The sequence below is a fragment of the Diaphorina citri genome, unplaced genomic scaffold, assembly GCF_000475195.1.
Source record: "Diaphorina citri unplaced genomic scaffold, Diaci psyllid genome assembly version 1.1 scaffold1258, whole genome shotgun sequence".
Taxonomy (NCBI): Eukaryota; Metazoa; Arthropoda; class Insecta; order Hemiptera; family Psyllidae; genus Diaphorina; species Diaphorina citri.
In genome coordinates, this window is record NW_007378687.1 from 2,823 (window position 1) to 19,785 (window position 16,963).

General features: G+C 34.9%; 3 protein-coding genes across 4 annotated transcripts in view; 1 reads left to right on the forward strand and 2 right to left on the reverse strand.

Annotated features, from left to right (window-relative positions):
• The first annotated feature begins 508 nt into the window (after positions 1-508).
• LOC103515014 (MMS19 nucleotide excision repair protein homolog) lies at positions 509-9,489 on the forward strand. Its single transcript, XM_026827838.1, has 9 exons — positions 509-683; positions 991-1,130; positions 2,230-2,465; positions 2,793-3,072; positions 3,296-3,366; positions 4,345-5,055; positions 5,263-6,291; positions 8,167-9,024; positions 9,154-9,489. Exons 2-9 carry the CDS (start codon positions 1,043-1,045, stop codon positions 9,448-9,450), a joined length of 3,570 nt encoding a protein of 1,189 aa, XP_026683639.1. The 5' UTR covers positions 509-683; positions 991-1,042; the 3' UTR covers positions 9,451-9,489.
• A 2,433-nt stretch (positions 9,490-11,922) lies between these two features.
• LOC113469847 (U4/U6.U5 small nuclear ribonucleoprotein 27 kDa protein) lies at positions 11,923-12,753 on the reverse strand. Its single transcript, XM_026827830.1, has 3 exons — positions 12,746-12,753; positions 12,361-12,521; positions 11,923-12,119 (listed from the first exon to the last, which is right to left on the reverse strand). The coding sequence occupies exons 1-3, from the start codon at positions 12,751-12,753 to the stop codon at positions 11,923-11,925; spliced, it is 366 nt and encodes a 121-aa protein (XP_026683631.1).
• LOC103515015 (40S ribosomal protein S3a) overlaps positions 12,023-16,963 on the reverse strand; it is a 10,609-nt gene continuing 5,668 nt past the window's right edge. Inside the window, exons 2-6 of one of the 2 annotated variants that reach the window (XM_026827834.1) lie at positions 16,829-16,935; positions 15,653-15,977; positions 13,340-13,530; positions 12,853-13,013; positions 12,023-12,119 (exon numbers count right to left, since the gene is read on the reverse strand). In XM_026827834.1, the coding sequence (XP_026683635.1) occupies positions 12,874-13,013; positions 13,340-13,530; positions 15,653-15,977; positions 16,829-16,935 (763 nt within the window). In that variant the 3' untranslated portion in view covers positions 12,023-12,119; positions 12,853-12,873. Of the gene's footprint in view, positions 12,120-12,852; positions 13,014-13,339; positions 13,531-15,652; positions 15,978-16,828 lie in introns of both variants that reach the window. The other variant, XM_026827833.1, reaches the window with a different exon arrangement.

Below are 16,963 nucleotides of genomic sequence, written 5' to 3' on the forward strand. Positions count from 1 at the left end.
AAAAAAAAAATAATCGACCCATCCCTAAGTCCGACAGAAGCAAAACAAGAAATGGCATTAAACCACTATTCCCTGTCTCTAACCACTTGCTCCACATCGCTACTTGAGAGTTTGGGGTGAAAATAGACAATATAAACTATTAAATTTATGAATTGTTAAAATTTCCCTTTTTCCCTTCTAGAAAAATTCCCACTTCTTAATCAGTCTCTCCCACCACTTTTGAGTCACGCGCAGAATACAAGATGACGCGAGTATAACCCTGTCAATTTCAAAATTTCTTCGAATCACCAACGTTGGTAGAAACTATTAGGTCCTGAAATCGGGGAAGGAGATTTTTTAAGTGTGAGACGTTGACACTTTATTCGGTCAACACAGCAACTTTTCTGCGTTTCGATACTTTCGATTAATCGAGATCGATTTTTCAGATATCGATGATAATAATAATTATTTAAAAAAAAAATCTTTTTTAACTTAAATTTATAATTTAAATTAGTTCTACATATTTAAAATTATCATTCATTATTAGTTATTAGGTAATCTACATCACATCCTTTGATGAGTTTCCCCACTGTGGTGAAAAGGACTGAGCTTTTGTAATTATAAAGTTGAATCATTAATACAGAAATAACCACACTTTGGTGTTATCCTACTTGGTGCCCATCTACGGTTTATCACATGTGATATTGTGATAATGGATGAAGAATATGTAGAGAGAAGAAAAGTCAAAAATGAAGGATAAGAGACGAAAAAGAAATGAGAAAGTGAAGAAGAATTATTCGAAGAGGAAACACCATCCTGAATGAAGCCCGAAGGGAGTGAGAAAAATTCGCAATATTAAAATGGAAAAAAATAAAACTTTTTTCATAGTTAATAAAATATATATTAATTATGTGCAAGAATATGTGAACAGTTATGTTGAAAAATTCTTATGTCTAGCTCGTTTTCATAGCAGTTTAAATCATAGAATATCTGCCCTCCATTGTGATAATCAGTGTGTGTTTTTGGATAAACACCTACCCATTTATTCACCTTTCTGGCCAAAATGAGTACCTCCAAGTTACTAGAACTGTTCCAGTCAATGGAAAGGGGTGAATCTGTGGAAACACTCTTGTACAACGAGTTGCAGCAAGGTATGTACATAATGTTATGTCACTTGTCATAAAGCAATGGTTTAAACCAGTGTGGACACATATTGGGATCCACGTACCTACTTCCTATGAGCCCAATAAATATTATCAATATCATGGTATTTCACCATGGCCCAACAAGAAACTCTTTTTACCTTGATAATTATCAGGAGTGTCAGTTTTAACTAAGCTGTGGCATTGTAGTGACACAACCCAAGTAAGTAGTAATATGGCTTGGAAGTGAACATGATACACACTGTCACAAGGGTTGTGCCATGGCTACTTTAAGAATTATCTTTTTTTACCTTGGTGAGCTATTATGTTGGTACCTTCTCACTCCCGATTAATTTAGAGTCACTTACTTATTCTTCTAGAGATGGGAAAAGAACGTACGAACGAACTGTAGGAACTTGTTCTTTGAAAAAGTTCGTTCCTGAACGGAACTGTAAATTTACGTGTGTTTCTAAAATGAGAATTTCATCATCGTAATACAAAATTACGAAAAAAAAAATCCCCATGTTCAAGCCAAAACATCGTAACTCCGATCCCCGTGTTCAAAACACCTTAATGTGTGTCATGTGCAGAAACCAAAACTTGTCAAACATTGGAACCGATACCCAAAAAAACAGGATGCAAAATCTCTCTAATGTTATGTCACTTGTCATAAAGCAATGGTTTAAACCAGTGTGGACACATATTGGGATCTAAGTACCTACTTCCTATGGGCCCAATAAATATTATCAATATCATGGTATTTCACCATGGCCCAACAAGAAACTCTTTTTACCTTGATAATTATCAGCAGTGTCAGTTTTAACTAAGCTGTGGCATTGTAGTGACAAAACCCAAGTAGTGATATGGCTTGGAAGTGAACATGATACACACTGTCACTAGGGTTGTGCCATGGCTACTGTAAGAATTATCTTTTTTTTACCTTGGTGAGCTATTATGTTGGTACCTTCTTACTCCCAATTAATTTAGAGTCACTTATTCTTCTTCTTTTTTTTTTTTTTTTTTTTTTTTTTTATATGTTGGTACCTTCTTACTCCCGATTAATTTAGAATCACTTATTCTTCTATTTTTTTGTTTTCAATCTTTCCAGGAATCAAAAACAAATCTTGCAATGTACTTAACATAGTGGAGAACCTTGGCATCTTACTTGTCAACAAAGAAACTTCCTTGAGGAAGAAAGGAACTGAAGTTCTTTCAAAATATCTAGCCATGTTAGGTAAAGATCATTTGACTGAGCGAGAGTTGGAATTCCTTGTAGCATTCTACTGTGACAGATTGAAAGATCACCATAGTATAATTCCAGACATCTTGCTAGGACTTTATCATGCAATTTTTCGGATAGCGTTGTCTGCCACACCTGATCACCATCACAAACAAAATCCCCAAAAAAGTAAACCTCATTTTGTTTTCTTTCATTTAAAATAAATAACACTCTTTTATCTTAAAAATTGAACGTGTAGCATCATTTTACAAACCGTCAGGTAACTCTGGACCACCCTGTAAAATGGGACTTCAGATTTTTACCCAAGACAGAGGCATCTTCCAAAAGCCTTCTTTTTGGCCTTTGTGTAAAGACCTCATGTTTATGGTTAATCTATGTACAAATTGAAAGAAAAAAAAAAAAAAAATAGGGGATTATTTTAACTCATTCTTTCAAAATATCTAGCCATGTTAGATAAAGATCATTTGACTGAGCAAGAGTTGGAATTCCTTGTAGCATTCTACTGTGACAGATTGAAAGATCACCATAGTATAATTCCAGACATCTTGCTAGGACTTTATCATTTGTGTGATATGAAGCAGTTGCCTCAAGATGCTTACCTGAAATTATATCCTGCTGTTTTTCTCAATTTCAACTGTCAATCTCAGCTGATAGAGGACAGAAAAATGTTCTATAACATCTTGTTCAAATGTATGCAACACAATATATCAGGTGAGTTTCATTATACTGATCTGTATGGACTGAGCAGTGAGATATCAAAAATAATAACCAACTGGGCCTTCTAGAATTCCTAAAAATCAACTACTAGACTACTGCATGAGCTTTTTCTAACTTTAAATTAGGAAATAATGAGGTCCTGAGCCACAAAGATTGCAAATTTCAGAGGTGGACAATGCTGTGGGTTACAGACTTGCTATGTTATAATTATTTTCAGGTCTAAAGCCAATGGGGCCAGACTTTGTGTATGGTGTTATTCAGTCAATAGATGGAGAACGGTGGTTCAGAGTTACCTGACGGTTTTAATTTGCCCATTATTTTGTTATAACTTGTTGTAGCTTGTTGAAATTAATATCACTAAGTTCAGAACTAAATGAGCTTTTGTTACAATGTAGTTGTGGACCCCACAACATCAAGCTCTTGCTGTGGTGGCATTCCTTAAAAGTAGTTAATTTTTGACTAATGCTCAGGGGAAGTTTTGCACCCATTTTGATTTTCCTCCCTTCTCACCCAATCTTAGCTCATGTTACTTTTTTCATGGAAATACGTTAAAAACAAGGTGTATATTTAAAGACAAGGACTTTTGATGAGTTAACGGGTGCTTCTTATCCCAAAATTTGTGCTACAGCCCAGGAAAGGCTAAAGACAGTATGTTGAATTTGCACACAGGTTGAGTGTTTTCAAATTGAGGGCAATTTTTCGGATAGTGTTGTCTGCCACACCTGATCACCATCACAAACAAAATCCCCAAAAAAGTAAACCTCATTTTGTTATCTTTCATTTAAAATAAATATCACTTTTTTATCTTAAAAATTGAACGTGTAGCATCATTTTAAAAACCGTCAGGTAACTCTGGACCATCCTGTAAAATGGGACTTCAGATTTTTACCCAGGACAGGGGCATCTTCCAAAAGCCTTCTTTTTGGCCTTTGTGTAGACCGTAGACCTCATGTTTATGGTTTATGTACAAATTGAAAGAAGAAGAAAAAAAAAATGAGTGGATTATTTTAACTCCTATACAATAATCTCATTTGTTGAGCTATGATCAACCTTTAGAAGACAGAAATATGACCTAAATGTACACTGAAATTTAACAGTATGTACCTGTTAAAGGTTCAGACAAGTACATCCATAATTTATTATGTACCTAGTAAGGAAAGACTTTGATATTTAGGTACTATTGAGTTTTTAGTAGTAGAGTAAATATTTTCTAATCCCATTTACTCACTGAATATTAAAATGTTCTCTTATTGCATCTGTTCACAGAAAGAAAATGATCCTGATGCCATTAGTAGAGAAGATTTATCAAATGCATTAATGCCAAATCTTACTGCAAAACCTGAATTTGTAGAATTTTGTATTCCATTGGCTTTGGAAAAATTGGAGTCTGACTACTCCTATTGCATCTGTTCACAGAAAGAAAATGATCCTGATGCCATTAGTAGAGAAGATTTGTCAAATGCATTAATGCCAAATCTTACTGCAAAACCTGAATTTGTAGAATTTTGTATTCCATTGGCTTTGGAAAAATTGGAGTCTGACTTGAAAGTAGCTAAACTTGATTCGTTAACTTTACTTACAAATGCATGTTACAAGTTTCCACAGGAAAAAATCAGAGAGAACTCAAAGAATATTTGGAATGTAGTTAAGAGTGGTTTAAATACTAGTGATTCTGATGTTAAACAAAGGGTGCTTCAAATGATGCATGCATTGTTGACTGTACTACCTGATGAAGAGGCATTGAACTTGTTTCAAATAATTTATAATCATGTCAAATATTCATTCACTACCAACATAGATAAACCACTATATATATCAAATGTAAAAATGTTGGTTACAATTTGTAAAGATTCTAAAATTTGCATGAAACAAATAGTAATATTTCTTGCACCCCTCCTCTATATTGAAATAAACAAAACCTACAATGACGAATATATTCAAGTACTCAATGAAATACTTGAGATTTGCACAGACAATTTAGACATAGCTCTATCAGAGATAAATGAATTGTCCATAATTATATCAAATGTAAAAATGTTGGTTGCAATTTGTAAAGATTCTAAAATTTGCATGAAACAAATAGTAATATTTCTTGCACCTCTCCTCTATATTGAAATAAACAAAACCTACAATGATGAATATATTCAAGTACTCAATGAAATACTTGAGATTTGCACAGACAATTTAGACATAGCTCTATCAGAGATAAATGAATTGTCCATAACTTGGAATGATTTAATCAACTTGTACTATAAATTGTGTCCATCAAATAATGCTTGCTTACAAGGATTGAAAATTTTAAATGGTTCTTTAAATGTTGAACAGAGAAAATCTATGTACACAATGATGTATGATATGCTGAAATTAAATAAATCGAACAATGAATTGGAAGCAAGCTTGTGTAGGTTTGCTAAAAATTACCAGGACGAGATTTTTGAACACATCATTTCTCCTTTCAAAAAAGAAATTGTTGAGAAAACAAAAGAACCAAAACCAAAGAAGATTAATGCTGACAACATTAAAAATAAAATCTTGGAAAACCTTAAAGAAAATGATTCAAGTATTTATACCAAAGATGAAACTGACTCGGAATTTATGAAACCTCTTGCCTATAGAAGAGATGAAAACAATGAAGAATTACCAATATTTGTAGCTATATGTCCACGTGCTAGAAAAACACCAATTGAAGAATTATTTATCAAAAATGTATTTTGTCCATTAATTAATTCAGATCTGTACTTGAAAGATTTGTCTCAGGAAGTTCTGGAATTTTGTTTACAAGACAAATTAAGTGAATCAAGTTGTTTTAGATTTTGTCACAAGAACTCTGAAAGTAAAATATCCTATTTGACTTTCATCATAGATAAATATGAAACCAGGAACGATATCCTGTGTTATTTTGAAAACAAATTAAATGTTTCTGAAATGATAATTGATATTGTCTTGGATAATGTAACCAGTGATTGGTATAGCACTTCATTGATTTTGGATAGCATTTCTATTTTGAATAAAATTTTGTGTGCCGTCAACAATAGTGTTGAAGATATGAGTTTGATTAATAGCAAAATACTGAAGATAATTGATATTGTCTTGGATAATGTAACCAGTGATTGGTATAGCACTTCATTGATCTTGGATAGCATTTCTATTTTGAATAAAATTTTGTGTGCCGTCAACAATAGTGTTGAAGATATGAGTTTGATTAATAGCAAAATACTGAAAATTGTTGTGAAAAGTGTTGAGCACTTTGAAGCAAAAATTCTTCAGTTCAAAATCAAGGTTCAAGAACTCACTGAAGAATTTCAATTCAACCTCACTGAGATGGAATATGAGAATATAAAACCACACATTCAGTGTCTCATGTTGGAAATCGATCAGCTGAATAGTAATGTTCACAAGGTACAAAAGTTTTATTTTTTTGAACGGGTTTGATGAAGAACTGTAACTGCTAAGGTCTTATAGTTTATAGTCCCGAAATCGAAGAGAGAAGGAAGATGGGATAGGAGAAAGCCAGCCGTTCGGAGAACGAACATTATTCGTTCAGGATTAGATCCGCCCCGGGCGGGAATCGAACCCGCGGCCTAGCGCTTACAGACATCATCATCATCATTCTAGATCGAATCAGGATAAATTTCGAGCTTTTCTTGATTGGTTACACGGTACGTCTGAGTTTCTCAAAGTTAAAATGGTGTCCACCAGAGCTGCACATATAAGAAGTCATAAAAAGTCTCATACGACCAAAAATTACCTTCTTACCAACCGAGTTGATAGGGTAAGTAGGTTTAAGTATAAACCCTTCTCTTCCAAGTTAGAGGAAACGGGACGATTAACACGATAACAGCTCTACAGAGTTATCGTGTAGAAATCAAATAAACAATGAGGATAGGGTAGGAGAAAATCAGCTGTCCCAAGAACAAAATAGAAAGTAAAAATTCTACAGAGTTATCGTGTAGAAATCAAATAACCAAGGAGAATAGGGTAGGAGAAAATCAGCTGTCCCAAGAACAAAATAGAAAGTAAAAATCTCATATGGATAAAGTTCGCCCTCGGCGGGAATCGAACCCGCGATCCAGGGTTTACAAGGCTGGTATGCTACCTTCCAAGTTAACTAGGTTCTAGATCGAATCAGGACAAATTTCGTGCTTTTCTTGATTGGTTACACGATACGTCTGAGTTTCTCAAAGTTAAAATGGTGTCCACCAGAGCTGCACATAAAAGAACAACTTATAAAAAGTCTCATACTACCAAAAATTACCTTCTTACCAACCGAGTTGATAGGGTAAGTATTAGGTAAAAGAATAAACCCTTCTCTTCCTAGAGGTTTAGAGGAAACGGGACGATTAACAGAGTTATCGTGTAGAAATCAAATAAACAATGAGGATAGGGTAGGAGAAAATCAGCTGTCCCAAGAACAAAATAGAAAGTAAAAATCTCATATGGATAAAGTTCGTCCTTGGCGGGAATCGAACCCGCGATCCAGGGTTTACAAGGCTGGCATGCTACCTTCCAAGTTAACTAGGCTAGCACACACCATTTTTTATACCTACCGTTTATCTTTTTTAATATTATTTCTTTTTTTTTTTCACAGGAAGAAATTGTTGTGAAAAGTGTTGAGCACTTTGAAGCAAAAATTCTTCAGTTCAAAATCAAGGTTCAAGAACTCACTGGAGAATTTCAATTCAACCTCACTGAGATGGAATATGAGAATATAAAACCACCCATTCAGTGTCTCATGTTGGAAATCGATCAGCTGAATAGTAATGTTTACAAGGTACAAAAGTTTTATTTTGAAAGCCAGCCGTTCGGAGAACGAACATTATTCGTTCAGGATTAGATCCGCCCCGGGCGGGAATCGAACCCGCGGCCTAGCGCTTACAAGGCAGACGCGCTACCAACCAAGCTAAACCTATGAAAATGATCGAGACCTCTCATACGTGACAAGTCTTCAGTACGTGTGACAGGTTTCAATCATTATCGAGGGTAGCGCGACTGCCTTGTAAGGGCTAGGTCGCGGGTTCGATTCCCGCCTGGGCGGATTTTAGTCTCCCCTCTTTCTCTTCACCTGTATGACTAGTTTCTCTACTTAAAATACTGAAATCAATTGAGAAAGTTTTGGAAGAAAATCGCAAGGAAGTTAGTTTGGTAATTTTAATTCCATTATTGAATAACATTGATTTCAAATATTTGGAGACCAATGTTGAAAAAATTGGAAGCCTTAGTAACAGATTACTAGATGTGGCCATTAACACCAAAGACTCTTTTATTAATAAATATGTGAGCATAGTATTTTCTATTCTTCTGAACAGTATTGAAAATTTAGAATCAAATAAATTTGACATTAATGTGAATTCACTAGAGGCTAAATTACTTTCCGTTCCATATGACAACAACCTCAGTATCCTAAATGCCTACATCACAAAGGCTCTGGTCACCAGAGGATATAAAAACATTGAACCCTGGTTACAAGTTTTGGTTGAACACATTAAGAAGTATGAAACGGGTAAACATGTGATTGAAAGTTTGAAAATTATTATAAAACAGGATTCTTTCAAGGAAGATCATTATGGATATAAAAATGTCAGATTTTTATATAGACAAAGGTTATTCATGTTCACCTTGAAGAAAATACTGAAAAATATTGCAACCATTAACGAAAACGCCAAAGAGGACAAAGTAAACACAGAGAGTAAAATAACCAAGTTAAATAATTATCTAGCCATACTAATTCAGCTAAAACATCTGCCTAGTCAGATTATTCTCTCACATATTAAAACTTTGCTACCCATCATGATAGAATGTTTATCATTAATAAGTGAGACACAACTTAGAACAAATATTGGAAATCATACCAGCAGTGAAATCGAATGTCCGACGTCACTTTCCGATGAATTGATCATATACTATGATGCTATTAACTTTGATGAAGCATTAGAAAACTTATTGAATCTGTTTATGGGAACAAATATTGGAAATCATACCAGCAGTGAAATCGAATTTCCGACGTCACTTTCCGATGAATTGATCATATACTATGATGCTATTAACTTTGATGAAGCATTAGAAAACTTATTGAATCTGTTTATGGAGTTTCTGAAAACGAAAGTGGAAATTTTGCAAGAATATGTGAACAGTTATGTTGAAAAATTCTTGTGTCTAGCTCGTTTTCATAGCAGTTTAAATCATAGAATATCTGCCCTCCAATGTCTTTATTATTTAAGTTACTTTGATGTTATTAGGCTTGTGCCTTTTAAAAATCAGGTACTTGAAGGATTAAAACATTGTTTAGATGACCGTAAGAGATTAGTAAGGAAGCAAGCAGTTGCTACAATAGATAGATGGTATATTCTTGATAGTATTAAAGATGAAGACTAGGAATATTTTACATGGGGAAAAACATCCGCCTACTAACCATTTTTTGCCATGAGAGTGAAATAATGGTTTTCTGCTTTTCCTTAAAAATTTGCAAAATGGTTGGGAGTCTTGAGTGATGTTATCATTATCATGTAAATATGCATGAACCTTATATTCACAAAAAAGTCCATGTTCTTACATAGCTTACCTTTTATGTACTTAAATTAAATAAAGTTTTCTGCTTTTCCTTAAAAATTTGCAAAATGGTTGGGAGTCTCAAGTGATATTATCATGTAAATATGCATGAACCTTATATTCACAAAAAAGTCCATGTTCTTACATAGCTTACCTTTTATGTACTTAAATTAAATAAGATATATTCACAATGGAATTAGATACCTTAAATGACTATGTATCACTCATATGATTCACAAAGTATTGATTCCAAAGATCCACTAAGTTCAGAACTAAATGAGCTTTTGTTACAATGTAGTCATGGACCCCACAACATCAAGCTCTTGCTGTGGTGGCATTCCTTAAAAGTAGTGAATTTTTGACTAATGCTCAGAGGAAGTTTTGCACCCGTGGACCCCACAACATCAAGCTCTTGCTGTGGTGGCATTCCTTAAAAGTAGTGAATTTTTGACTAATGCTCAGAGGAAGTTTTGCACCCATTTTGATTTTCCTCCCTCCTCACCCAATCTTAGCTCATGTGACTTTTTTCATGGAAATACGTTAAAAACAAGGTGTATATTTAAAGACAAGGACTCTTGATGAGTTAATGGGTGCTTCTTATCACAAAATTTGTGCTACAGCCCAGGAAAGGCTAAAGACAGTATGTTGAATTTGCACACAGGTTGTTTTCAAATTGAGGGCAATTTTTCAATTAAATAATATTACCAATTTATTTCCTTGCTTACTTCTCAATATCAAATGTTAAAAGTTGCTTTTGATTTCTACAGAAGTACCTTTTTTTAAGTAAAGATCAATATTCAATTGATACCTATGTATAATACTATAGGTACACTGGCAGGTAGGTATTACCTGATGGTTGGGTTTTATTGTTAGTATGGTATCGTAATTTGTTAGCTGCAGTGTAGTCAAATAGTGGGTGTACAATTTTAACAAATAAACTATGTGCCATTAATTTGTGGATTAACATGATCATTGCCTTTTTGATTAAGTAAAGATCAATATTCAATTGATACCTATGTATAATAATACTACAGGTACACTGGCAGGTAGGTATTACCTGATGTTTGGGTTTTATTGTTAGTATGACAGTATGGTATCGTAATTTGTTAGCTGCAGTGTAGTCAAATAGTGGGTGTACAATTTTAACAAATGAACTATGTGCCATTAATTTGTGGATTAACATGATCATTGCCTTTTTGATTACCTAGATTTTAAAGATTGTTATTACAACTACTTTTTTGTGTATCCAAGTAGATAGTTTATTAAATACAATTATATTTACAATGGAATTAGATACCTTAAATGACTATGTATCACTCATATGATTCACAAAGTATTGATTCCAAAGATCCACACACAATCTAAAAGACCATCATCTACAAACAGTTGTGCAAGAACCATCTGAGTTGCCAGATTTCTTTTTTGCATTTACAGGACAAATCATAAAAAAGGTTAATACAAGGTCTGTTTTTCATTCCTACGCCGCATCGGCGTTCACTCTGCGTCAGGAGTGGGGGTAAAAAGTGGAAATTCAACAAACATGACGACATCTAGTGGAGAAATTACGAAACATTTTTTTTCATTTCCCTCAATACAATTACATCCTTCTAGAATTCCTAAAGATCAACTACTAGACTACTGCATGAGCTTTTTCTAACTTTGAATTAGGAAATAATGAGGTCCTGAGCCACAAAGATTGCAAATTTCAGAGGTGGACAATGCTGTGGGTTAGAGACTTGCTATGTAATAATTATTTTCAGGTCTAAAGCCAATGGGGCCAGACTTTGTGTATGGTGTTATTCAGTCAATAGATGGAGAACGGGACCCAAGGAATTTGATGTTTTTGTTCACCTCACTCATTCCTCTGTTCTTCAACCATTTTGAACTCTACCACTTGGGTGAAGAAATGTTTGACATTATGGCCTGCTACTTTCCAGTGGACTTTAGACCAGTAAGATTTGAAAATAAATATTTTGTTTGTTGAGCTATGATCAACCTTTAGAAGACAGAAATATGACCTAAATGTACACTGAAATTTAACAGTATGTACCTAGTAAGGAAAGACTTTGATATTTAGGTACTATTGAGTTTTTAGTAGTAGAGTAAATATTTTCTAATCCCATTTACTCACTCCTGTAAAATGGGACTTCAGATTTTTACCCAGGACAGGGGCATCTTCCAAAAGCCTTCTTTTTGGCCTTTGTGTAGACCGTAGACCTCATGTTTATGGTTTATGTACAAATTGAAAGAAGAAGAAAAAAAAAATGAGTGGATTATTTTAACTCCTATACAATAATCTCAAGCAACAAAATCCAAGGGCCTGTTGAATCCTCCCTTTCTGTTCATATACTGTCTGTACTTTCTTTTCAATATTACATGCACTGCTCCTTGGGCATTGTTTTCCACTTTCTTGCCCTTTGTTGTGTCAAAACCACAGAAACCCATCAACTTCATCATTTCTTGCTCATCTGGAGTCTTGTTTTTCAAATCAGCCTCTGAAATGGGGGGGAAAAAAATCATGGAATTACATAATTATAATAAATGGAAAAGTATTGGACATAGAGAAGGACAACCAGAATTTAAGACAGTTCTTTCATAATTGATAGTTTTAATAAATATTTCAAAGAACTTTTCCACTGTTGAAGTTGTTACTATTTGAAAGACAACGAGTTGACAGTTGAACAATCCTGACCAGCCTCAGCACACAGTGTGTTGTAAAATATGAAAACAACAAACCTGATATTTGGGGGCGGGGGGCTACAAATTTATTTTTCTTGGAATGATCTCGGTCTCTTGAACTGGGAGATGGTGATCTACTGTATGATCTTCTGCTGTATCTTCTATCATCATGTCTCCGAGAGTCTCTCTCATAGGATCTATCCAATGGTGACCTTGATCTGAAAGACAAAATAATCAAATATATAATTATAGCATAGCAAACATGAATGAAAAGGATAAGCATAGCAAATGTGTAGTGGTTAGTGCAGTAGACTTTAGAGATTAAGAAAAAAATCATGGAATTACATATAATAAATGGAAAAGTATTGGACATAGAGAAGGACAACCAGAATTTAAGACAGTTCTTTCATAATTAATAGTTTTAATAAATATTTCAAAGAACTTTTCCATTGTTGAAGTTGTTACTATTTGAAAGACAACAAGTTGACAGTTGAACAATCCTGACCAGCCTCAGCATACAGTGTGTTGTAAAATATGAAAACTACAAACCTGATATTTGGGGGCGGGGGGCTACAAATTTATTTTTCTTGGAATGATCTCGGTCTCTTGAACTGGGAGATGGTGATCTACTGTATGATCTTCTGCTGTATCTTCTATCATCATGTCTCCGAGAGTCTCTCTCATAGGATCTATCCAATGGTGACCTTGATCTGAAAGACAAAATAATCAAATAGGTATATAATTATAGCATAGCAAACATGAATGAAAAGGATAAGCATAGCAAATGTGTAGTGGTTAGTGCAGTAGACTTTAGAGATTAAGAAGTTGGTGGTTTGAGGCCAAGTCAAATCACAAAATTAACTAGGTGTATTTTTAGAACAGCTTGTTTTCTCTTATCCTTCTTCTCTCTTTAATTTCAGGATAATACCTACCTCTGTTCTTACAGTTCCCTCAATTAAAAAAAGGTCTTTAATAAATTAAGGCTATCTTTTAGAGTGAGATCTACAGTTCACTGAACCACTAGGGATAGACTTACCTGACTCTTCTCTCTTTCTCAATACCGTGCTTCTTTCTCTTTTCGTAATCCCTTTCTCTGGATTTACTCCTCCGTCTTCTATCGGGACTTCTACCACCTCTTCCCATAACTGCAGTCTGTTGTTCCCTTTGAATAGACGAGTACCTATCAAAATTAATGAGGTTGGGTAATTTCCGAGCTGAATTTGTCTGGGCAGGAAAGGCAAACTTTTAAAAGTTCAAGTTTTATCTTTAATTGAAAATTAATTAAAATAAAAACCTTTATGTTTATTCCAGAAAAAATCAATTTGTCTATTTTGTCTTGTTTTTATTTTTTTTTTTTTTATCATTTTGACTTTTGTTTACATTTTTTCCAACGTTGCCAGTTTTCAAAGTTATGGAAAATCCGTACGGAATGAAAAAAATCGTTGGCGTGGTGTACGCATGAGCAACGAATTTAAAAGAAAAAAAAATCGTTGGTGTTGAAATTTCCCGCTTCGTTAAAATTTTAATCCGAACACGATAGACATCATCATTCTAGATCGAATCAGGATAAATTTCGAGCTTTTCTTGATTGGTTATGGTTACACGATACGTCTGAGTTTCTCAAAGTTAAAATGGTGTCCACCAGAGCTACACATAAAAGAAGTCATAAAAAGTCTCATACTACCAAAAATTACCTTCTTACCAACCGAGTTGATAGGGTAAGTAGGTTTAAGTATAAACCCTTCTCTTCCAAGTTAGAGGAAACGGGACGATTAACACGATAACAGCTCTACAGAGTTATCGTGTAGAAATCAAATAAACAAGGAGAATAGGGTAGGAGAAAATCAGCTGTCCCAAGAACAAAATAGAAAGTAAAAATCTCATATGGATAAAGTTCGTCCTTGGCGGGAATCGAACCCGCGATCCAGGGTTTACAAGGCTGGCATGCTACCTTCCAAGTTAACTAGGCTAGCACACACTATTTTTTTATACCTAGGTACCGTTTGTTTATTTATTTATTTTTTTTTATTTTATTATTTCTTTTTTTTTTTCACACAGGACAAAATTGTTGTGAAAAGTGTTGAGCACTTTGAAGCAAAAATTCTTCAGTTCAAAATCAAGGTTCAAGAACTCACTGGAGAATTTCAATTCAACCTCACTGAGATGGAATATGAGAATATAAAACCACACATTCAGTGTCTCATGTTGGAAATCGATCAGCTGAATAGTAATGTTCACAAGGTACAAAAGTTTTATTTTTTTGAACGGGTTTGATGAAGAACTGTAACTGCTAAGGTCTTATAGTTTATAGTCCCGAAATCGAAGAGAGAAGGAAGATGGGATAGGAGAAAGCCAGCCGTTCGGAGAACGAACATTATTCGTTCAGGATTAGATCCGCCCCGGGCGGGAATCGAACCCGCGGCCTAGCGCTTAAAAGGCAGACGCGCTACCAACCAAGCTAAACCTATGAAAATGATCGAGACCTCTCATACGTGACAAGTCTTCAGTACGTGTGACAGGTTTCAATCATTATCGAGGGTAGCGCGACTGCCTTGTAAGGGCTAGGTCGCGGGTTCGATTCCCGCCTGGGCGGATTTTAGTCTCCCCTCTTTCTCTTCACCTGTATGACTAGTTTCTCTACTTTTTTCTAGGATAAGAAGCGAATTAAAAACTTGAAAGATGCTCTGAACAAGCTATTCAGGCAAGTAGAATACTGCTCTCCCTTCAAGAAAATGGAAGACCATGAGAACTTAGTAAAAACACCTGCAGTGGATCAAAGGAGCACCAATGGAAGTGAACAACCTTTACTTACTTCATACACAACAACTACTCAGAATAATGTTTCCTTCTTTGAAGAGACAAAAGGTGAATGTGAAATGATCAGTGATACTCCACTGTTAGTTAGAGTGACAAATGAAAGCAGGTCAACACCAAATGAAAGCCAAGTTGAAACTATGAAGAACACTCAGCCTGCAGAAAACCAATTACAAGACCTTCCCCACAGTGTTGAAAGTCAATTTTTGCAGATAAATGAGCATAACCCTCGTGAAGACAGAGATTCGCAGAAAACTTGTTTTCAGTTTCAAGATATACAAAGAGAACTTCATTCAGCTGTTCATGACAAACCAGAACAAGAGTTCGAATTTAATATTGACAAGTTGAACTCTTCACAAGGCAAGGCAGAAAGAATGATTGGAGACGAACCACTAAATGATATTAAAAATGTTGAAGATGATGAATCAGACTGTACAGAGTTCGAACTATCATTTCATAAGGAACAAGATACGTGTATTGATATAAAACAGACTTTATGAGGGGGAAGGGAAGCAAGGAAAAGGAAGTAGCATATACCTGGTTGTGTTGGGCGTAGCAAGTTTTTCTCTGAGACAGTTGATCTTTGTGGGTAAATCCAATGCAGAACAATCTCAGCAAGTATCCATCAGTAGTCTTTACATCAACATTGGCCTCAATCAGAGTCTGCCATTTCTTGACCATACTTCTCAGTTTGTCAGTGGTCAAGTCCATTCCATGGAAGTTGGTTAGGACATTGTGTCCTTGAACATCCTCAGCAATCAAGCGGAATTTACGGAAGGAACGTTCAGCATCTTGATCACTTTGAAGATCAGCCAAAGAGACTTCAAATACACGGTGTTTCAATCCTTCAGATGCAATTTCTGTAGAAGAGAACAATAATGCATTAACAATAAATGCAGTTTCTTTGTGCTATTATGTCACAACTTTGGTGCTCACTGCAGCATTGTAGGATTTTACCAATATCTCAATAATCCTAAAGGCAATTTCTGTAGAAGAGAACAATAATGAATTAACAATAAATGTAAATGCAGTTTCTTTGTGCTATTATGTCACAACTTTGGTGCTCACTGCAGCATTGTAGGATTTTACCAATATCTCAATAATCCTAAAATCCAATGTTTACCTACCATGCTGGCACTGGTTGCTATACACATTTAGATGTCATAGCTACTCGTTTTCTTCATGAGGCTGAGTGGGCCCCACAACAGCCAGTCACAGAATCAATCATTTGCTTGATACAAATTTCTTGATCTCACCAGGAATCAAACCTGGGTCTCTCATGTGCAAGGTGAGTGCAGTGACCACTACACCATGGGAGTTGACTATAACAATAAGATATCTACCCATTACATAAGTTGAATAGCCATCAAATTGAATTGAAAATCAGCTATGACTCACAAAAAAAGTGCAATTCTGTTTTTAATTTTCCTTCTATGGCCTCACAATCTTGTCAAGTTGTATAAGTAGCGATAATTTATTGCATACTCTGAAGTTATGAAATATGAATTTAACCTCTCAACTTTTTTTTTTTGATAGTAATGATTGTTGGGATCAAACAATTTAGGTTGGTGTCAAAAATACTGACAGTGGTTTACTATAATACAACACATGACTAAGATAGTAATGATTGTTGGGATCAAACAATTTAGGTTGGTGTCAAAAATACTGACAGTGGTTTACTATAATACAACACATGACTAAAAATACTTACTAGTTCCCTGAGTTCTGTTGACAAGGGTCTTGCCAACCTGCTTGTTGGTGAACATGGCTGAGGGGGCCTTGACATCATACCAATCCTTTCTTGTGAAGGGGTCAACACTGCAAAGGAAAATTGACATGGGCAATT

Excerpts from the sequence above, each read along its gene's own strand:
- LOC113469847 (XM_026827830.1), bottom strand. Across the intron at positions 12,120-12,360 it reads CCCCCGCCCCCAAATATCAG|AGGCTGATTTGAAAAACAAG; the intron begins GTTTGTTGTTTT and ends CCCCCATTTCAG.
- LOC103515014 (XM_026827838.1), top strand. The coding sequence starts at position 1,043 with ATGAGTACCTCCAAGTTACTAGAACTGTTCCAGTCAATGGAAAGGGGT. Across the intron at positions 1,131-2,229 it reads GTACAACGAGTTGCAGCAAG|GAATCAAAAACAAATCTTGC; the intron begins GTATGTACATAA and ends CAATCTTTCCAG. Across the intron at positions 3,367-4,344 it reads ATGGAGAACGGTGGTTCAGA|AAAGAAAATGATCCTGATGC; the intron begins GTTACCTGACGG and ends ATCTGTTCACAG.